Source organism: Salvia splendens, chromosome 22, assembly GCF_004379255.2.
Source record: "Salvia splendens isolate huo1 chromosome 22, SspV2, whole genome shotgun sequence".
NCBI classification, from domain to species: Eukaryota; Viridiplantae; Streptophyta; class Magnoliopsida; order Lamiales; family Lamiaceae; genus Salvia; species Salvia splendens.
Genome location: NC_056053.1, coordinates 20,045,835 through 20,069,269, shown reverse-complemented (window position 1 = coordinate 20,069,269; position 23,435 = coordinate 20,045,835). Strand labels below are relative to the sequence as shown.

The 23,435-nt window shown below is 42.4% G+C and overlaps 1 protein-coding gene across 2 annotated transcripts; it reads right to left on the bottom strand.

Annotated features, from left to right (window-relative positions):
• Nucleotides 1-11,227: 11,227 nt before the first annotated feature.
• Nucleotides 11,228-13,215, bottom strand: LOC121787738 (zinc-finger homeodomain protein 2-like). Of its 2 annotated transcripts, none has more exons than XM_042186567.1 (2): nt 12,936-13,215; nt 11,228-12,397 (listed from the first exon to the last, which is right to left on the bottom strand). In XM_042186567.1, exon 2 carries the CDS (start codon nt 12,373-12,375, stop codon nt 11,443-11,445), a length of 933 nt encoding a protein of 310 aa, XP_042042501.1. In that variant the 5' UTR covers nt 12,376-12,397; nt 12,936-13,215; the 3' UTR covers nt 11,228-11,442. The 2 variants fall into 2 exon arrangements, with proteins under 2 accessions (XP_042042501.1, XP_042042502.1); XM_042186568.1 differs by having other exon boundaries at nt 11,228-12,381.
• Nucleotides 13,216-23,435: the final 10,220 nt, after the last annotated feature.

Here is a 23,435-nt window from a genome sequence, read left to right as displayed (position 1 = left end):
TCACTGCAAAGTGCAAACTGAACTTGATAATGTGGGGGGAAATTTGTAAAGTATTCTATAAAAAGAAGAGGTTAAGTTATTGTCACTGAGATGATAAAATGATATTACTACTAATTTTGCTCCTAATTAAAACACTAGTCTTTGTCAATATTTCCACAAGCCACAGGCTAAATATTATTGGTCTATTTGAAAATTAATGAAAAATGAATTTTGATTGGCCTACCAAAAGACAACTTTTTAATTTGGCCCTATTTTGATGTCGAAAAGCCCTCTTACACGGAACTCTTTTTATTTTATCTTTCCCCCTATTATTCTTCCCCTTCATATGCGAAGCCAAGAATTTAATAGTGGGGTTCAAACTTATTATTCCATCCTTCCACAAAAAATAGGATACATTGTGAATAGTACGAGTTTTAATGTGGAATTAGTAAAGTAAGAGAAAAGTAGTATTAGTGGAATGTGAGGTTCATATTATTAGTAAGAGAGAAGGGAAAAAGTATGCTGAAAACTTTCCTTTTTTAAATGTGCTCTATTTTTCTTGGACAACCAAAAATAGCAATTGTGCTCTATTTTTCGTAGACGGAGGGAGTATGATATGCCATTGCCGAAAATAATTGTAGCATTAACAGTAGGATTTGCATAAGAGCATCGGCAAGAGCATGGAAGTGGGCACGGACCCACTTTTATTCATTTTTTACTCCTTACTCTTCCCTAAGAGCACAACACTCACATTCATGCTCTTTCGCAAGGACATGCTCAAGGGTCCCACCATTCTATTATTCAATTTAAATAAAAACATTTCCACAATATTAGAATGTATTAAAAATATCCGGAATACTATTACAAATTACTAAAAATTAAAAATTACATAATTCAAATCCTAAAAATTACATAATTACATAATTAAAGTCCTAAAAATTAAAAATTACATAATTAAATTCATAATATTATAAAAACCACTACTCGTCATCGAATTTCGCTCAAATGTGTTTGATTAGGTTTTCTTGTAGCTCAATGTGGGCTTTGGTATCGCGCATTGTGTGTCTTGTTTCGATCATCTCTCGCACCGTCGTATGCACACATCGGCGTGGGGGGACCTTGCGGTTGAGCTTCCGGATTCATCCTCGTCGTAAAAGTTAGTCGCCCTCGGTCCTTCGTCAGCTATAATCATGTTGTGCAAGATAATACACGTGTACATGATGTCGGCAATATTCTTAGAGTACCATAGCCGAGACGGGGCCTTCACAATATTGAATCGGCCTTGAAGGACCCCAAAAGCTCTTTCGATGTCTATCCGAGCAGACTCTTGACGCTTCGCAAAAAGAACCCGTCTCGGGTCTTGCGGATTGCTGAGCATCTTCACGAAAGTCGACCACTCTGGGTAGATACCATCGGCGAGATAGTAACCCATGTGATATGGATTTCCGTTGACGGTGAAGTCGACCACCAGTGCCACACCATTCAAAACATCATTGAAGAGTGGTAAAGAATAGAGCACGTTTAAGTCGTTGTTGGATCCGGCAACACCGAAATATGCATGCCAAATCCATAGGCGGTAGTCGGCGACCGCTTCAAGGATAAGCATTGGGCCGCCGCCTTTGTGGCCGCTTAAGTGTTGCCCCCTCCAAGCATTCGGGCAATTCTTCCACTTCCAATGCATGCAGTCAATGCTGTCAAACATACCGGGAAAACCGTGGACTGTTTCGTGAAGATGAAGCAACCGTTGACAATCTTCGGTGGTGGGTGCCCGAAGGAATTCCTCACCGAAAGCAGAACGAATATCGTCGCAAAAGTTTTTGAGACATAGGATTCCAGTTGACTCACCCACATGCAAATACTCATCGAAGAGGTCAGCCGTTTGCCCAGTAGTAAGTTGTAGGAGGGCACAAGTACACTTCTGCAACGCCGAGAGACTTTGCCGACCGGTTGCATCTTTACGTGATTGAAAGTATTCTACACGGGCGGACAATGTGTTGACAATACGCATAAACAACCGCTTTGACATGCGAAAACGGCGCCAGAAGTAATCTTCCAGAAACCGCGGCGTGTCGGAAAAATAGTCGGCAACGAACCTTTCATGGGCTCCCTCCCGGTCACGAGGAATGTAGCGGCGTTTTGATCTAGTTGGTTGAGGAGGAGGGGAGGGGATGGCGGCGGCGACATAGGCTTCATAGGCGGCACGATATTTTTCATAGAATTCTTGTTCTTCGCGCTACGCTTCAGCCATGATATCGGTGAAATCCATTTTTGAATTTTTAGAGAGGGTTTGAGTAAGAGAGGAAGATGGATGATGAATCCGTGTATTTATAGATGATTTTGGGATTAAAAAAATTCAAAAAAACGGTAATAAACGGCTATATTTTTTGGGAATCCGAATTTTTTTTAAAATTTTTGGTATTATTTTTTATTTTTTTAAAAAAAAGAAATTACAACGGCATTGCCGTTGACTAATCGCACGCTGCCACGTCGACCTGCTCAGCGGCACGGACATGCTCTTATTATCGAGTAGTGTCGTGTCGTTGGCGCGAGCACAGCGGCGGACAGGGCTGTGTCGCTGTCCACCCCGGAGAGTGGCGATGGGAATGCTCTAAAAATAAATATATAATAAGAAAAAATGAACTAGAAAATTGGTGTTAATAAATAGAGATGAGAAGATCGAAATCGAATGTTGCAATGAGTCCCGAACTCAAAACCTAGTGCATATCAGGCTTCTCATATTTACTCTTTATAATTGCAACAGACTATAATATACTCGCTCCGTCCCATTAAAGATGACTCACTTTCCTTTTTTATTTGTCCCAATCAAGATGACCCATTACTAAAAATGGAAACACATGTATATCTACTTTATTCATTCTTTGTTACTTTACTCTCTCCACTTCACACACAAAACAAACTTGCATAAATTCCCGTGCCGCCTAAGGAAGAGGTCATCTTCCTTGGGACGGAGGGAATACTACTTAAATTTAAAATTCATGAGAGACCATCATGCCCCCACTTACCTTCGCCTCTACCTACCGAATTTATCGATTCTTTGCATATATATTTACATGGTCTTATTTCCTAAAGTGACGTCACTGATATAATGAATCATTTTTTCTCAAGTTCTCATTTTAATGTACCGCGTAGTTCTTAATTGATCATAACTTTATATGATTATATCCATAAATTACTATATCCGTCTCATGCTATGATCCATTTTCTTTTTTGGTTTGTCCCAACCAAAATGACTCATTACTTAAAATAAAAACACATTTATCTCTACTTTATTATCACTCTCTTACTTTACTCTTTTCACTTAAAACACAAAATAAAATTGCAATAAATCTCGTGCCACCTAAGAAATGGATCATCTTTCTTGGGATGGAGGGAGTACAATATTTGGATTAAAAAATCATAATTTCAATGTAATAGGCATATTGTAACATTTTGCATGCAGTAAAGTGTAAACAAAAATGATTTTGGGAAATCAATTCGTATAGTGTGGTAGGGCATCGTTGGTCCACCACAAAAAGTCATGCAGCCCAAAACAAAATAGATTTCTGGTGCAAATTTTTTTGCTTATATCCGTCCGTCAGCGCACATACCAAATATATCTACTCAAGGACTATAAATTACGAGAGTCAGCCTACGACAAATTCAAACACGGTTTGATTTGTCGCAGATTAATTTTAGACAAGTTTATTTCTAGTGAATACTACTATTTGTTCAAATTTGACTCATCGTCTCTTTCATCTACAAAATATCGAATGCAACTTGCTTGATGTAACTTAGAGCCACTTAAATTGTTTTCTTTTAATGAAAATGGTCTATTAATTTATTTTTTGATTTTATATTGCTTTCGACACATTATCAACAAGGAAAACCTCACAGCCTCAGACGATGTTGAGGCCTGCAGTTACGCACGGAATAAATAATTTGGGCCTGCAATGATTTTTGTGCTAGAGGTATATAGAATATTCAGTTATTTATTTCATAGCCACAATATGGATTTAAATTACTACCAAAAAAATAATTGTGACACTATTGGTCTTAAAGCATCCACAACTGTGCTCTTGCCAGCGAGCACGGTTGTGGGCCCGGCGCCACTATTCTTGCCTGCTCTCTGGCAAGAGCACAACACCCACAACTGTGCTCTTTCGCAAGGACGAGCACAATTCAATTTAAAATTCAATTAAACAAAAACATTTCCATAATATGAAAATTCATTAAAAAACCGAAATAACATTACAAATTACAAATAAATTTAAAAAGACATAATTAAAATCCTAAAATTTAAAAAGACATAATTAAAATCCTAAAATTAAAAAAACCACTACTCGTTGCTGAATTTCGCCCACATGTGTTTGATTAGGTCTTCTTGTAGCTGAATGTGGGTTCGGGTGTCGCGCATTGTGTGCCTTGTCTCGATCATCTGGCCAACCGTCATATGCGCACCTCGGCGTGGGGGAGACCTCGCGGTTGAGCTTTCGGCTTCATCCTCATCGTAGAAGCTAGCCGCCCTCGGTCCTTCGTCGGCTATAATCATGTTGTGTAAGATAATACACGTGAACATGATGTCGGCGATATTATTCACGTACCACAGCCGAGCTGGGGCCTTCACAATGTTGAATCGGGCTTGAAGGACCCCGAAGGCTCTTTCGACGTCTTTCCGCGCGGACTCTTGACGCTGCGCAAAAAGAACCCGTCTCGGGTCGTGCGGGTTGCTGAGCGTCTTCACGAAAGTCGACCACCTTGGGTAGATACCATCGGCGAGATAGTAACCCATGTGGTATGTAGTTTCGTTGACGGTGAAGTTGATCGCCGGTGCTACACCATTCATCACATCATTGAAGAGTGGTGAAGAATAGAGCACGTTCATCACATCATTGAAGAGTGGTGAAGAATAGAGCACGTTCATCACACCATTCATCACATCATTGATCTAGTTCGCTAAGGAGGAGGAGCGGGGGTATTCGCCGCGACATATGCTTCGTAAGCGGCCCGATGTTGTTCGTAGTATTCTTGTTCTTCGCGCTCCGCTTCCGCCATAAGATGGGTGAAATCCATTTGAGGTTTTGAGTGAGGGATGAATGTGTTGATAGTTTGTATGAGAATTATGAATGATAGATGAATGCGAGATGATTTGAAGTGATAAATGGATGATGAATGTGTGTATTTAAACCATCCACAATAACCGCCCAGCGACCGCCCAGCCGAGCGCCGGCGCTGGGCGGTTCGCTGGGCGGTCTATTGCAGCCGCCCAGCCGCTGACTGGAGAGAGAAACCGCGCAGCGCTGGGCGGTGGCGTGGCGCTGGGCGGTCGGCTAGGAGGTCCTTTCGGCGCTATTGCAGCTCCCGGATCGCCCAGCGCACCGCCTAGCGCGAAAATTAATTTTTTTTTTTCCGAAACACTATATATACGCGCTTTGCTCGTCATTTTCATTCGCACCACTTGTTTTAACGAGTACTCTCTCTATCTTTCTTTCTGTTCAAGATCAACAACGGGAAATGGATCTCAACAACGAGCCTAGTTCCGGGAGTAGCGGGTCACAAACTCCGTCGATCCCTGTGGGAAGTGGATGGGGTCAGGTGCCCGGGTACTACAACATGTACCCATGGCAGCAGATGATGCCCGGGGCCCCAATGGGGGGAGTCCGCCGGGGGGGTTTCCGCCGATACCGGGGTGGGTACCCGGGATGCAGATGATGCCCGGGGGAGCACCGGCGACACAGTGGACTCCGGGGGTCGTACCGGCGACACAGTGGACTCCGGGGGTCGTACCGGCTACACAGGGGACTCCTGGGGGGTCCCCGGCGACGGCGGGGGATGTCTATCGCCCTAGTTTTGATTTTTCGACTGGGTCTTCGCACACATCGACCCAAACACCCTTGGGGTTTGATAGTTTCTCCTTGGATGAGTTGGGGTTTGATACTCTCGGAGCTCCGGAGACTCTAGTTCAGGGGGGGCAGTGCCGGGGCGTGGCGCCCCAAAGAAGAAGGGCAAGAAGAAGGTCGGCGAGTCGTCGCAGCCGGGTGAGGAGGAGGTACGGAGGAGGTGGACGGACGACGAGAACGTCGCTCTCAGCAAGGCGTGGGTGAGTGTTTGCGACGATCCTCTCGTTTCGAACGAGCAAAGGATCGTCAACATGTGGGGCAAGATAGCAGCAGCCTACCAGAGATTTTGCCCGGAGGGGAGGCCCCGCAACGGGGAGGATTGCCGGAAGGGCTGGAACCGAATCAGGGCGGCGGTCTCCCGATTTTCGGGTTTGTACACCAACGCACTCCGCATGATGAGCAGTGGCCAAACGGAGGATGACTGCAGGAGAATAGCGGAGAAAGCCTTCCCACTGAAGGGTTTATACAAGGACTTCACCTACTGGAACTGCTATCTTGTACTGAGCGAGTCCGAGAAGTTCCGAGTAGGTGTCGACTCTGGCTGGCCGAAGAAGCAACGACTGAACTACACCGGCGATTACAGCGGCAGCAGCGGAGGTTCCCACGACCTCCCCGAGACGACGCAGGAGTTCCCCACGCCGCGTTCGGTCGGTGGCCGACCTCGCCCGATTGGGCGCAAGCGCGCTCAGCAGGCGTCGAGAGGGAACGCCGCAGCTTCCCAGGAGGTCCAGTCGGCATTCCCCCTTGGCCAATCCACCCAGGAGCTCAAATTCTTCGCTCGCGCCCAAACGCGCGCTCAGTTGATCAAGACGATGGCCGAATGGCGGGTGGCGACGGATCCCGTGGAGAAGAGCGTGCTTCAAACCTTGCTCATGAGCCTGCAGGACGAGTTGGAGGCTATACGGAGGGAGACCGGTGGCGGCGGCGGCGGCGTAGGCGGCGGAGGTGACGGCGATGGTGGCGGCGGCGATGGTGGCGACGGAGGCGACGACGACGGAGACGAGGAGTGAATTGTCACTCTTTTTTATTAATGTATTTTTTTTTAAATTAATGTACTTTTTTTAAATTATTGTACTTTTTTAAATTTTAATAGTATTATTAAACTTTTCCCGTATATGTCTCGTAAATTAAATTTCGTATATTGTGTGATTGTTAATTATGTCATTTTATATAATTGTTATTAGTGATATGGCTATTGATGTGGCTGGGCTATTTATGATGTGGCTAGGCTATGGCTGGGCTATTTATGATGTGGCAGGAGGATTTTTAGTGCTGATGATGTGGCAGTGGCTGGGCTATGGCTGGGCTATTGCTGGGCTATTCCTATTGTGGATGGCCTTATAGATGATTTTGGGGGGAAAAAAATAAAAAAAAATTCAGAAAAACGGGCAAAAAAACGGTCATATTTTTGTGATTTGGAAAATATTTTTTTTATCATTTTATAAAATTAAATAACGAATTTTAAATAAATAAAAAAAATTCAAAGGCAACGGCTATGCCGTTGCCCAATCGCGTGCCGCCACGGCACAACGCCGTGCCGCCGCCGGCGAGCCTCGTCCTTACCAGCGGCGCGGACGGACGCGTGGCTGGCGTCCACCGTTGTACATGCTCTTATAGCCCCGACCTTTACAACCCCTAAAAATAGTAAAGCCCACAATATATAGAGCTCCAGCCTACCAACAAAATACTTGTTCTGCCTTCTAATTATTATGGACCATATTGTCATGAATATTATTATGTAGCATTGACATATGGTGATTGTCAGTTTTATAAGATTTAAATTCGCAATTTAAAATGACAAAGTCTCATTTTTGCAATGTTTCATCCACGAAACTTTCGTGAAATTGGTAGTACAGTATGAGCCAAAATTTCCTCCATGAACTAAATGTAACAAAATATATCGCAGAAACTTAATCAGTATTAACATATAATGTGGGATGTTATGGACCTAGATCAATATTTGGCTCAATTCTGATTTATTGGTGTAGGTCCAAATGTGTTATGAGAGGCCCAATCACTTACATGCGGTATGCGACGAGGATCACGAGCATGAGAAGTCGGATTGTGCTTATGTTTCTTTTGTGAGACACATTACTCACACTGACGCTTAATCGCCTCTCTCAATTCACTCACTCGCTCATTCTAGACTCTTCTGTACAATTAGGGTTTTTGCTCTCGCTTTTCTCCAGAATTTTCTCTCTTTCGATAACCGCCTCCGATCATCTCCTCAGAGTGTTCCTTCTCTTCTTAGTGATATCTGAACGAGGTAATCTCTTGCAGAGGTAACCTCTTGGGTTGCTTTGCGAAGTCCGACGCTTGGTTGAACTTCTGTTTTCTACTTCCTTCTAAGTGGAAGGTGATATCTTCGTTTCTTCTTGTGAGATTCGAGAGATTTATGTGTTCTTGAGCTTTTGGTGTGAGTCCTAGAAAGTTTGGTGTGATCTCGTGTTGAGTTGGCCGTGGTGTGCGGTAATCGGTGAAACTCTAAGGTTCCGCGTTCAGGCGTTCCTACGGTTCTCACCTTGTGGTTGAAGGTCTTTGGCCAGTGCAATTGTTGTACAACCTGAGCTATCATTTCTTTCACTTTATTGCTTTACATAACTTCGTTTATTCTAGACAGATCTATTAAGATTTGTTACTTTATTGTGTTACTAATTCGTTCATCTAGTGTGCATGTGATATATCAGTTAGCTTGGACTTGAATAGGTCGAGTGGTCGAGATCCAATATAACAAGGGTTCTTTTTCCGTACTAACTTATGCAATTAAAATTTCGTTAGAATTTTTATAACATTATCTTTAACTTAATATATTATTTATGAGTAATAATTTAAACTAAAAGAGTTATTACGAGAATCATAACGTTTTGACATACTGTTAAAATGACCGAATGCTCTTATCATATTATTAAAAAAACACGGATGCCACGTGGATGAATCGAGTCCCTATATTTTATATTGAATTCTATGATTTCGTTAGCAATGTTACAACATTACAAGTTAATTAAACAAAAAGAAACCTTTGGAATACCAAAGGAACTTTATTGGAAGTTATTATTCCAACATAAATTTCACCATTTCATCAAGGATAGTTGTTGGAATAGTGGTATTTGGAGTAGATGAATACAATAAATATTCAGACAAAAAAACAATTTTCCAATTCATGATATTACAACAATAATAGTATCATGTAATGCCCCTATGACTATGAATGGCTTTCCCTAAGGAACCCTATTGATTGTTAAAATATCCAAATGTTTCAATAATTCATTATCGCATGAATTTCTATTGAATTTATGAAATATTTCATGCATAGTTTGGAACTCGGTCGTCTGTTTATTAGTTACCGTTTAATAAAAAAATCGAACTTTAAATTTTAAATACATATTTTTTTATTTATATGTATATACTCCTTTCTCTGGATGAACCAATAATGATTAATGCCCATGCAATTTTATGAGTCCCTCAATTTTATAAATCAAGGAGTAATACATATCTAAATCAAGATTAATTAGTCATCACGAAAAAAAATAATGCTTGTTTCCCCAAACTGGCAATCAATTAATCCTCTAATACTAAATTACTCAAAGTTAAGGTTAGTATTTTTGTACTAGTAACAAAACTTTGAAATTGTTAATATAATAATATTGGTGAATAAGAAGATGACCATATCAGTCAAAGGATGCTGTACCTGATATAAATTGGTCATATCTAATTAGGCATGACCTAATTAAGGCAGGCATGTTAAGGGTATCCACTATAGGGGCGGTGCCCCCGCCGCCGCCCTGCCGGATTATAGTAGGGAAAATTTCCGGGGCGGAAGAGGCTTCGGCGTGTTTTGTGCGAGGACGCGCCGATCCCCGATCGCCGTGCCTATAGGCGCGTCGGCCGCCCCTGCGATTTTTTTTTTAATTTTCGACATTTTTAGGGTTTAGAGGGAGATTGGAGAAGGAAGAAGGAAGAAGGAAGAAGAGAGGAAGAAGCAGTTTCAAATTTTGTGTAATTAAAATGAAAATTGGTTATAAAATTTTGAGGCTATTGGAAGTGTCCGCTTATAATGGCGGAAACCTTTTTTTTGGGCGCGAACAAAAAAACTGGGGCTATGGACAAAAAAAGGAGCGGGGCTATTGGGGACGTCGCTTATATAGTGGATATTCTAATTGCAACACTGTGACTTCCATGTAACCTTCCATTTCTTTTTCTTCTAGTAATATTGTTTTTATTTTATTTTTTATTTATTTCATCCGAATTACTGAGGCCCCTGAAATTGGAGCAGTACTAGCGCTGCAATAAATGGTCGCTTTAATCTGTTCCTTTTGACTGCCAAAAAATAAAGCTCACCACAGAATTCTGCACTCATTTAGTTGAGTGCATTCAAGTTGTATGTCAGATTTCATTTATTATTAGTTAAAATATAGAGGTGAAATTTGCTATGGAATTTATTATTTTTTCAATTATGAGAATAAATTTTATATACATGCAAAATCAACTTTATTGCAGAAAACATAATTAAAACACGGAGATCATTTTAGTATATATCCGCTGTTTGAGACGGAAATTGGGTAAATCCTATTTCTGTGCAATGTGATATTTAAACTTAACGATCTTTCAATATAGAGTATATATAACGAATATCATAATACTCATATGTTATATATGGAGGCACTAGGTAAGTAACCCTAATATTTACCTTATACTACCAACTAAAATTTCACTTATGATCATAATAAGCGTATACTTACTTCAATCAAGACTATCAAAAAATTAAAATATTCATATACTCCATACTACAAAGTACTATGATGTATACGAATTTTTAGTCTTAATAAATACAACCACCAATCGAATAAGTGTAATATATAGAAATGAATTTTGTTCCTAATTATTATACCATCTTATTTCACAATTTCATGGTAAACTGGCGCCAAGTTTCTTACAGTATTCAACTCTTATCACAATACAATTTTTAAAAAAAAATATTTCCATGCAATAATAATCAAAAGTATACAAGAAAATTCTGCTGGTCAATTTGCGCATCATAATGTTTTGAAATTTTCATGTAAAGTAGTAAATAAAATTCCTTCAATGTGTGCCTTTTTCTCTAGAACATAGATATATTCTATTTCCCTACATATGTTTCCTTTCACTAGATTATAGATATATTCCATTTCCTTACATATGATACATGGCGTGTTCATATGCATTACAGAAGTAAAGATAAGTAGGTCAGCTTTTCACAGCTTACCCTGGCCCAGTATAACACTTCCATTCGTTTACAAACAAGTCCATCAATTAATTTCTTAGTTTGCACATAATTGCCATGGATTATCTCATGATTCCACAATAACAACAAATTAGATAAATCAGTCTGTTTATTATTAGAATGTAGTAACAAAAGAGGTAGCCTAGCTAGGGCGCCGTCAATTAATCCTACTAAATTAGGACATAGCTAGTTCGAATTGAGAAGAATGAGGTGATTAATTAATTTAATCAACTAATGATAATGATGATGCTAACTCACCTAAATTAAAAGATCATCATCTTCATTTCTTCTTCTTCTTCTTGATCATCAAATTTGCCTCTTCTTCATAGCCTGCTTATTGTTGTGCATCCACACCTTGAAAACCTCGCGCTTGATGCCGGTTTCTTGGCAGAGCTGCTGCACTAGCTGCTCGTCTTGTTTCTGAATCCGCCACTCCAGTTTCTCCGCGAGCTCCTGCATCCGATCCTTCTGCTCCTGGCTGAATTTCGTTCGGAACCGCTTCTTCGACCCCAATTGCAATGCTGCATGTCCGCTGCCTCCGGACTGGAACATGTTCAGATCCTCGCTCGAGGACTCATCGCCGCCGAAGCTCATTATCGCCGGCGCCGCCGCGAACCCGCCCTGGGCCGAGTGATGAGCGGCGGCGGAGGGTTGGGAGGGGAGCAATGGCGTGCGGAATTGGTATAAATTGGCCGGCTGCGCCACCTCGCCGTCGACTTCTTTCCGGTGGAAATTGCGGTGGCAGTCGCAGGCGGCGCAGCGCAAACCCTCGGCGGTGCCGTCGTCTCCGTTGGGCATGAATTCTCCGCATCCGTCGACCACGTGGCCGCCCATGCTCGCCGCGTGATTCTTGAGGCACTCGCGGTATCTGATTACGCAATTGCTTGGAGCTTCTGGCGGCGGCGGCGGAGGAGGAGGAGGAGGAGGATGAGGCGGCGGCGACGGCGGGGTCCGTGAATTGGATGGGCCTTCAGCTCTTGGGGTGGATGGATCTGGATCTGGATCTGGGGAGGGGTCTTTGAGCACAAGCGGCGGGCGCGGCGGAGGGCTGAGATTGTGGCTTTGGCGGTGGCGGTGATCTAGGGTTTGACTAGGGCTGAAAATGGCGCTGCCGCGGCGGAGCGACGCCACCGCATTTCCCCTCCTATCCGGCGGAGTGGAAACAATAGGGGCAAGCGGCAGCTTCAATTCCGACTCCGGATTGAAACCTATATCCCTCTCTTCACCTCTGCGTTCCATAAAATCCTAGAACAAGATGAAACTAACACCACAATATCAATCACTCCAAAGCCATGATCATCATCATCATAAAATGTTTAATTAATTAGCTCCTTTTTTCACTATAATTTGGTTTAATCACTAATGAGAGGAGGAGGAGAAGCTAATAAATCAACTCAATAATCAAAGTGTGATTTCCTTTTGTTTTATGTTGCAATGGTGAGTGGTAAGCCCACCACCCCATTCTAGCCAATACTTCTCAAAACCCTATTCCCAATAAGCAGAAAGGAGGGGGCATTCCAAGAAAATCTAAGGAGAAATAATTAATCAAGGAATCTAAAGACTTAATTTGGGACATAAAACCCAAAATGGGGCCACAACCCCACCACCCTAGCAAAGATGCAATTAAAGTAACCAAAGCCTCAAGATAAAACGACAGTGCACCACCGTCAGCAACAACAAATCCAGTTTCAGGCAACTATTTTAGAGAGAGAAGTTTGCAAGAAACCGAGGAAGTTTGCGTGTCCCCCAAAAGCCATCCAACCAAATAAAATAAGTAAAAAAGTAAAAAAAAAACTTACTCTTATACAAAATCACAGACAGACAAGATTATGTTGCTTCTCTTCAACACTCATCCATTTCCTCATTTATTGAACACTATTCATTCCCCCAGAGAGAGAGAGGACTGATTGTTTTCTCAGTTGTGCATACAATCTTGGTTATAATCTTAATTGATAGTAGATGTAATTGGGAGGGTTCTTGAAGCAATTAACATTATTTAGAGAGAGAGTTTTGTGGGAGAAAATGATGGTCCACAGCAAAGCATTTTGGTCAAGTTAGTGTCTGTAACGTGTGTGTCAGATTCTCACTTCTTTCTCTCAAGCAATTAGTGCGTTTGGAAGCAATTTAAAAATCGACTATTCACAATATACAAATGGACTATTCACACCTTTTTCATAATAAAAAATTAATATTTGAAATAAATTAAGACAGATGATTGGTTGCTGGCCGCCCACAAATTAAACTGCTGTCTAATCCCCTTAATTAAACCCTAACCCCTTAATTAACTCCTAAATTTCTTAATCAATATCGTATTCTTAGGAGTTAATTTTACTTTGATTAGGTTTTAATAGCTCTTGATTTGAATTTAATTAACTATAATGAGGTTTAGTAAATCATAATTATATTTTAGTAGTTCACATTAAATGTTTAAAATTAATTTAATGGAAGGAGATGCACCACTTAATAAATTTCGTTTAGTAGTTCTAGTCTCTAGAACACAATATTTTATCCGAATCTGAATTTTCACGCCACGAACAGACAGATGTAGTGTAACTGAGCAGGAGAGAATATTATGATTTTAAGTTTGAGAACGTCAATTTTGATATCAAAATGTATAATTGGGATATCAAATTACACGAACCTAAAATTTCCAAAAAGTGGAGTTTTCATTTTATCCATCACACTATTCTCATTGCGTGATATATACATTCGACCTATAGTGGTAAGTATAACTTAATTGGTACTTAAAGGAACATTTTTTTTATTTAGTTCCATTTAGAGCAATATATGCGCAGTGTGGATATGAATTAAATTGAATATTATTATCATGGTAGCAGATTTTTGTTTATATATAAAGCAAGCTTATATAGTCGTCATATTTCAAAGTGTGCTACTAGCTAGTACTGTATGTACAAAGCATTTATGCAATTGAATTAAATCAAAATAAATTAATAAAATGAATATACTTTTTTTATTTGCAGAAACAAGCGGGCAGAAAACATCTATGAATACTAGCTCAAACAAATGTTTAGCCTAATTTGCATTGAAACATATGATCTAAGCATATACTAAAGTCCAAAACTAATTCTAAACGTATGTTTATTTTACGATTTTTGTCCAGAATAATATATTTGGTACTTTCATGTTCCTAACTTATGAAATTAATCCATTTTCTTAACCAACTTTTAACAGAATTGTCAAAAGCTTATGGTCAACATATTTTTGACCAACTTAGTAAACTAATTCGCCCAAGAACTTAAATATCGTTAACTAATTATTTTATTTTCTGGTTTAAAAAATTAATGTTTGCATCCTATTTTATAATTCCCCCACCAAACGTCATAATCAGATATTGTCCTAAATAAATTGAACACTTTTGTAAAATAGTTTATCACCTGAAGACATCGGGTTACAACAAACAAAAGTACGAATATCATGATCATGTTTTAACAATGCGGGCTTAGAAAAAAAAAGTGTATCATGATGCCTTAATTACAAAATAAATATAAAAAAAAGTGTTTCCCTGGCTACATATTTAAATATTTAAGCCAGTCCTCCATCCAAAATAACAATGAAATGATGAATGTGGTCATGAAGCCTAATTTCGTCCACAACTGACGAAGCGGAATCTCCATACATATCAGCAATGACACTTAGACACCTTGCCTTGCTAATAAAGATACAACACAACTTTAACATTATAAACATTGCATTCAAAAATATAAATTGAAAACATAAACCACACTGATGAGTCTGCGAATTTCTGATGGCGATGAATGCTGGTAGAGAATAAAGATCACGACACAATGAATTTACGTGGTTCGATTTACTGAGGTAAATCTACGTCCACGGGAAGAAAAGAGGGCAGAGTTGTATTGCTTGATCTGTTTTCTACAGCTTACAACACAGACTTGCTATTTTGTATTTGATCTCTAGAAAGCGAGAGAGTCTAACCCTATCTATCTGATCTAGGTTCTATTTATACATTAAACCAAGATCGTGGCATGCAGCCATTTACTAGGTAGTGGATGTCGTGGAGATCGTGGCGACCTTGCATGGGTCCACTATCCTGCATGAGTTAATGACTGCTTGACACCACTAAATAGATCGTGGGTGTAACGGAAGTCGTGGAGATCCTGCATGAGTCCATTATCTCCTAGTTCGGTCGAATACTGAGACCGAACTGCTGAATTATTGCCGAGCAGCTTTTGCCGATCTGAGAGTAGAGCTTGATGCCGACCTGAGAGCAGAGTTTGATTGGTTGGCTTTTACCGAGCTGTAGGCTGGAGCCGAACTCTTTGGTTGTGCCGAACTGAACTCTTTAGTCATGCCGGACTGATACTCTTTAGTCATGCCGAACTGATACTCTTTCTTGGGCTTTAGGCTGATGGGCTTTACTGCTGTTGGGCTTGTTTAGTACGTACTCCATCACTACCCCCCCCCGGAAAGCGAAGTGAATCACTTCGGCATTCTGGATAAAGGTACGGGGTAAGTTGATGTTTGTCCTCGGTTTTATGAAGTGAACTCTTCTTTGACCGAACTCGTCTTTGGTCTGATGAAATAAACACCTTTGACCGGACTAAGCTTGTGTCCTAATTTGGCGAGTTTTATCGCTCGGATCGGACTTTCCGTTGTCCTAATTTGGGGATCGGACTTTCCCTTGTCCTAATTCGGCGAGTTTTATCGCGTGGATCGGACTTTCCCTTGTCCTAATTCAGGCAAGTTTTATCGCGAGAATCGGACTTTCGTTGCAGTTCGTTTCAGACGAAGTGCTTGATTCTTAAGCTGAATTGTGGTCTTGTATCCTCTTTAGAGGCTTTGACTCACAATCGTTGGCTTATTGCAGCTCGTTTCAGACGAACTGCTTGTTTAAGCTGAATTGTGGTCTTGTATCTTCTGTAGAAGCTTTGACTCACAATCGTTGGCTTGTTGCAGCTCGTTTCAGACGAACTGCTTGTTTAAGCTGAATTGTGGTCTTGTATCTTCTGTAGAAGCTTGGACTCACAATCATTAGCTTGTATATGTTCTAAGAAGGGGATCAGCCTTCGAAGAACAAGATACCTCAGTAACATTTGTAAGAGACGACACGCACATAGACAGACAACACATATAGACAAATAAAAAGCACATAGAGACAAACAAAGACCAAGTAAACCAAATAAAGCACATTGACCGAACAGGACTCAAGACTGACTGACCGGACTGTCTCTTACAAATGGAACTTTTTGAGGTTGGAAATGTGCCATGTTCGGGGTACCTGTTCTCCTGACATATGAGCCAATTTGTAAGACCCTTTGTCGAGGACTTCTGACACCCGATATGGACCTTCCCATGTGGGTTCGAGCTTGCCCAGCTTTTCTGCTCGGCTTACTTCGTTGTTTCTCAAGACGAGATCTCCCACTTGAAATTGCAGCTTCTTCACCCTTTGGTTATAATACCGGGCTACTTGCTCCTTGTACTTGGCTGCTTTTATGCATGCCAATTCTCTTCTTTCTTCAGCAAGATCTAGCTCGGCTCTCAGTCCGTCGTCATTCGTTTCTGCTGAGAAATTTAGAGTTCGGGGACTGGGTACGCCGATCTCCACCGGAATTACGGCTTCAGTGCCGTACACCAGACTGTACGGAGTTTCACCGTTGGAGGTTGTGGGTGTAGTTCGGTAGGACCATAGGACTTGAGGGAGATTTTCTACCCATTGTCCTTTGGCTTGTTCTAACCGAGCTTTTAACCCTTTCACCAGGATACGATTTGTTACCTCCGTTTGTCCGTTTGCTTGTGGATGAGAGACCGAAGTGAACCGCTGTTGAATATTCAGCTCTTGGCACCAATTCTCGAACGTCTTGTCGGTGAACTGAGTCCCGTTATCCGAGATGAGGATGTGGGGTATGCCGAATCGGCACACTATGTTTTTCCAGACGAAATCCAATGCCTTCGAGCTCGTTATCGTAGCTAATGGTTCAGCTTCCACCCACTTCGTAAAGTAGTCCACGGCAACGATTAGGAATTTCATTTGCCGAGGAGCTTGAGGAAGTGGTCCCACTATGTCTATGCCCCATTGCATGAAAGGCCAAGGGCTTTGCATAGTGGATAGATCGGTCTGCGGCATCCTTGGGATATTTGCATGGATTTGGCACTTCGGGCATGTCTTGACGAGCTGCACTGCTTCTTGTACCAAGGTTGGCCAATAATATCCCCATCTTAGAACTTTTTTAGCTAAAGCTCTAGCTCCGATGTGGCTGCCGCACGATCCTTCATGAACTTCTCTGAGGATGTAGTCCGTCTCTTCTGGTCCTACGCACCGCAATAACGGCTGGAGGTAAGACTTTCTAAAGAGGACTCCTTCATGAAGTTCGTACCGAAGTGCTCGGCACGTGATCTTCCGAGCTTCTCTCTTATCCTCGGGCAATTGTCCTTGATCCAGATACTGCAAGATCGGCGTCATCCAGTTTGGCGAGCTGGATACTGAATGTACCTCGGCTTCATCAATGCTTCGATGCATTAATTCTTCCGCCTTTGAGCTCGGATCTGAGGCCAACTTACTTAAGGTATCTGCTCGGCTATTTTCCGCTCTGGGAACGCGGATTATCCGAAAATAGGAGAAACTTCGGCTGATGCTTTGCGCTTTGTCCAAATACTTCTTCATTCTCTCGTCACGAGCTTCACTTGTACCCAACATGTGATTTACTATGACTTGTGAATCACAATGGACTTTGAGAGATTTGACGAGCAGACTTTGCGCTAACTGGATTCCGGCAAGGAGGGCTTCGTACTCGGCTTCATTATTAGTAGTGGGGAATAGGAACCGAAGTGAGTAGGTTACCTCGTGTCCGTCGGGAGCGACGAGTAAAATACCAGCTCCACTTCCCATCTTGTTTGAAGCTCCATCTACGAATCCGCTCCAGTAGTCTGGCGGCTCTACTTCGGATTCCAAGGGCTGTGCTAGTTCGGCATTGGCAGAATTTTTCTGTTCGGCAATGACAGGGATTGCTTGATCGAACTTGGCCTCTGTAAGAAAATCTGCCAAGGCTTGTCCCTTGATGGCTTTTCGAGGTAGGTACTCGATTGAGTGTTCTCCCAGCTCTATGGCCCATTTGGCGATTCTGCCTGATGCTTCTGGCTTGGTCAAAACTTGCCGAAGAGGCAGATCGGTTAAGACGCATACCTTGTGAGCATAGAAGTATGGCCGCAGTCTCCTTGCTGCATTTACTAATGCCAGAGCAATTTTTTCCAGAGGTTGATACCTTGTTTCTGGACCTCTTAATGCTCGGCTTGTAAAGTAGATGGGAAACTGCTTTAGGCCTTCTTCTCGTACAAGCACCGCGCTGATGGTTTGATCTGATGCCGCTAAGTATAAGAATATTACTTCGGCTTCGGTTGGAGCAGAGAGAATAGGAAGCTCGGCTAGATAACTTTTGAGCTCGTCAAAGGCCTTTTTCTGCTCGGCTCCCCACTCGAACTTTGGTGCCTTTTTCAACACCTTGAAGAACGGCAGTTGCTTTTCGGCTGCTTGGGAAAGGAATCGATTCAGTGCGACTAGACATCCGGTTAGCCTTTGCACGTCATGTATGGACTTCGGCATTGCCATGTTCTGAACGACTTGAACTTTTGAGGGGTTTGCCTTGAGTCCGTCCTTTGAAACCCAACAACCCAGAAACTTTCCCGAATCTACCAAAAAGGTACACTTTTGGGGATTAAGTTTGAGGTTGGCTTTCTTGAGCACGTTGAGAGTGGACTTGAGGTTGTGCTCGTACTCCGAAGTGCTTTTGCTTTTGACGACTATATCGTCAACATACACTTCGACCTCCTTTCCAATCAGGTGCCGAAAAAGCTTGTCTACCATCCTTTGATAAGTGGCTCCGGCATTCTTTAAACCGAATGGCATCTTTTTATAAGCGAAAATGCCGAAATCGGTAATGAAAGCTGTTTTCGGAGCGTCACTCTCATCCATCAACACTTGGTGATATCCTTTGTATAAATCAAGAAAACAGAAAATTTCGAAGCCGATCAAAGCTTCTACTTTTTTATCTATATTCGGAAGGGGATAGCAATCTTTAGGACAGTGCTTGTTTAGATCGGTAAAATCTATGCACATCCGCCATCCTCCTTTTTTCTTGATCATCACAGGATTGGCCACCCAGGAAGGATATTTCACCTCGAATAGTACATCCGCTTTTAGTAATTGGCGGACTTCGTCATGGATGACTTGGCTTCTTTCTGCCGCAAAGAGTCTTTGCTTCTGTTTTACTGGCCGGATTGAAGGATCAATATTTAACCGATGAGTGATTACCTCGGGGGGCACTCCGGTCATGTCCAACGGAGACCATGCAAAGACATCTTTGTACTCCTTGAGGAGCTGAATGGTCTTTTCCCGGAGTAGAGGCGTTCCTGCGAAGCCGATCTTGACCGTTCTGGATGGATCATCTTCGTATAACTGAACGGTCATTGAGTTCGGCTCTGAAGTGACTTCGGTCATCTCGCTTGCCTTTGACTCCGGTTGCTGTGATTGCTATGCTTGATGGTGCCGAACTGATTGCTCGGCACTTTTAAGCGCAATCTGCAGACATTCTTTTGCTCTCTTTTGATCACCTCGGATGACCGCTATCCCACCTTTAGTGGGGATCTTGAGGGTGAGGTGATAAGTAGAGCAAACGGCCCGAACTGTGTTGAGCCAGTCTCTTCCCAGGATGATGTTGTACGGGGACCGAGCTTTCACCACAAAGAACTCGATCATCGTATTGGAGCTGGTAGGCGCTTTTCCCACCGTGATTGGAAGGCTGATAATACCTTCAGGGCGGGTGTCCTCCTGGGCGAAACTTTTCAGAGGAAGTGGAGCCGGACTGAGCCGAGCTGGATCCACATCCATTTTATCGAAACATTCTTTAAAAAGAATGCTGACTGACGCTCCTGTATCCACAAATACTCTGTGGATCAGTTTGTTTGCCACTCCGGCTTGAATGACAATAGCGTCTTGGTGAGGAGAGATGGCTGGGACGGGATCGGCATCTGAAAATGTAATCACTTCGTCTTTCTTCAGCCTTTTATGTGTTGGCTCCTCTTGATTGGAACCTCTGCGTTCTGCTTTTAGGGACGACTTAGTCTTCCCGGCAGGGAGAGCATCAATAGTCAGGATTACTCCATCATATTGCGGCTCGTCGTCGTCTTCGGGATCCTCATGCCTTTTCGGATCCTGAGGATTGCAGTTCGCACCTCTCTGCCTTTTGTTCTTTTTCGGCTGCTTGCTTTGGTATTTTTTTAACGTTCCTGTTTTCACAAGAACATCAATACCTGCAGCCAAATTTCGGCACTCCTCGGTATCGTGACCGTGGGTTTGATGGAAGGAGCAATATTGATCCTGAGGTCGCCGCGCGGCTGATTTCGTCATCCGCTTTGGTCTTTCGAACATATCGGAATGTAGTTCGAAAATTTCCGCTCTTGACTTGTTCAGCGGTACGAACTGAGCGGGCGGCTTCTCGGGATTGAGACGGGGTCCCAATCTGTCTTGCACCGGAGCCCTTTGAATTCTTTCAAATGGAGTCCGGCGAGGATGCCCCTGATCGCTATGATCGGGCTTCCTTCTGTCTCCTCGGGACGATGAGCTGTCTAACGACCGTTTGCGACGGTCTGCCTCATCGGCCCGGGAGTACTGGTCCACAATGTCCCACATTTCCTGAGCTGTCTGCGGACCGCACTCAACGAGCTTCCTGTAGAGAGCTCCGGGCAGGATTCCATTTTGGAATGCCGAGATGACAAGCAGATCGTTGAGATCGTCTACTTGCAGGCATTCCTTGTGGAATCTTGTCATAAAGTCGCTGATTTTTTCGTCGCGACCTTGACGAATGGAAAGCAGCTGAGCCGAAGTAATTCGGGCTTCCGCTTTCTGAAAGAACCTCCTGTGGAAAGCATCCATTAGATCTCGGTAGGATCTAATGCTGCCTTGAGGAAGGCTGTCGAACCACCTTCTGGCGTTCCCGATGAGCAGCTCGGGGAACAGCTTGCACATATGGACCTCGTTGAGACCCTGGTTCGCCATGTTATACTGATAGCGTCCCAAGAAGTCATGAGGATCCACTAGCCCGTCATAAGTCATTGACGGTGTCCGGTAGTTCCGCGGCAAAGGAGTTCGGGTGATATCGTCCGAGAACGGAGTCTTTAATGCTCCGTACACGGCGAACCCGATATCTCTTCGGTACGGAGGAGATGGAGTTCTCCTGTGGTTCCGGTACCGAGGAGGAACAGGAACATGTCGGGGTTGAGGATTCTTTCTCCTGGAAGACACGTCCCTACTGCGGTAGTGACTTTCATGTCTGGATGAGGAGGGAGAATCCGCCGTTGTCTTCTCCGGCTGTTGGCTCTTCTGCAGGAAGGTTAAGAACTCCTCCTGCTTCTCGGCCAAGAACAGCTTGACAGCTTCATTTAAATCGGGCTGCTGGGAAGACTCGGTGCGATGACTCCTGGAGTGGCTTGTTCCTTCTTCGTCAGAACCGGAGGTAGATGTCTCCCGAGGCCTTTTTTCAGACCTGCGAGCTGGACTAGCTTCCTCACGGTTATCACGAACGGTATTATGGGTGTTACGTGATCTGGTATGCATTTTTTTTTTTTGGGGTGGAAAAAGGGTCAAAAATTCGCTTTATCACAAATTTGGTTCTCTGTTTCCCACAGACGGCGCCAGTGATGAGTCTGCGAATTTCTGATGGCGATGAATGCTGGTAGAGAATAAAGATCACGACACAATGAATTTACGTGGTTCGATTTACTGAGGTAAATCTACGTCCACGGGAAGAAAAGAGGGCAGAGTTGTATTGCTTGATCTGTTTTCTACAGCTTACAACACAGACTTGCTATTTTGTATTTGATCTCTAGAAAGCGAGAGAGTCTAACCCTATCTATCTGATCTAGGTTCTATTTATACATTAAACCAAGATCGTGGCATGCAGCCATTTACTAGGTAGTGGATGTCGTGGAGATCGTGGCGACCTTGCATGGGTCCACTATCCTGCATGAGTTAATGACTGCTTGACACCACTAAATAGATCGTGGGTGTAACGGAAGTCGTGGAGATCCTGCATGAGTCCATTATCTCCTAGTTCGGTCGAATACTGAGACCGAACTGCTGAATTATTGCCGAGCAGCTTTTGCCGATCTGAGAGTAGAGCTTGATGCCGACCTGAGAGCAGAGTTTGATTGGTTGGCTTTTACCGAGCTGTAGGCTGGAGCCGAACTCTTTGGTTGTGCCGAACTGAACTCTTTAGTCATGCCGGACTGATACTCTTTAGTCATGCCGAACTGATACTCTTTCTTGGGCTTTAGGCTGATGGGCTTTACTGCTGTTGGGCTTGTTTAGTACGTACTCCATCACACACAAAATGAAGTTAGTTTAGTAAATAATGACTTGGGGCATACAATTGCTTATAAATATCACAAAATGAAGTTTTGTTAGCAGATCAGAATTCTTGGCTACTACTATACTTTTGATCCCCTTATCACTTTTAAATAATGATACGTAGGCAGCTGAGTAGGCTTCATTGGTGGTAGATCAATAGGATGTTAGTATTTGCTTAATTACAAGTTGTAACTGCTCTCTATCCGCTTACCACTCCATAATAGGTTTATTTGCAGTATATTATTCCCTCCGTCCCAGAAAAAATTTATCACATATTTCCTCCATTCGCATTAGGAGTCTCATTTCTTGGCGGCACGGATTTTAAGAAATGTTAAAAAAATGAGTGAAAAAAAGTTAGTGGAATATGAGTCTCACTCGTATATATTTGTTTTAAATGGAATATGAGTGGAATGAGTCAGTTGAACGTGAGACACTATTACCATTAATGGTAAAAGTAAACGGACTCCTATTCACGGATGGACTAAAATGGAAAAACATGACTCTTAATTATTCGTGGACAGAGGGAGTATTTCCATTTCTGTCCGTCAAATAAAATTTGTCACTTTTTACTATAATTTTATAGTGAATCACACATTTCGCTAACTCATTCTCACTTATATTTTATTATAAACGTAATATTTAAAAATAGGTCTCACATTCCACTAACTTTTTAAACTTATTTTTCATTACAATTCTTAAAAGTCATGCCCGATCAAATTGTAACAAAATTTAAGTGACGAATGGATAAGTATTTCTTTGTAAGACACTGATTTACAACTGTATTTGTTGGCAAATTTTCACTATTATAATTTCAAGTTCCAAGCGACTTTTGTACCCATAAGTCGCTTGGAACTTGAAATTATAATATACCAATACATAAATTGTTTTATTACATAATATAATACTTCTTCATCAATTTTGA

What these genes read in the sequence shown, in the direction of transcription:
- LOC121787738 (XM_042186567.1), bottom strand. Translation starts at nt 12,375, where the DNA reads ATGGAACGCAGAGGTGAAGAGAGGGATATAGGTTTCAATCCGGAGTCG.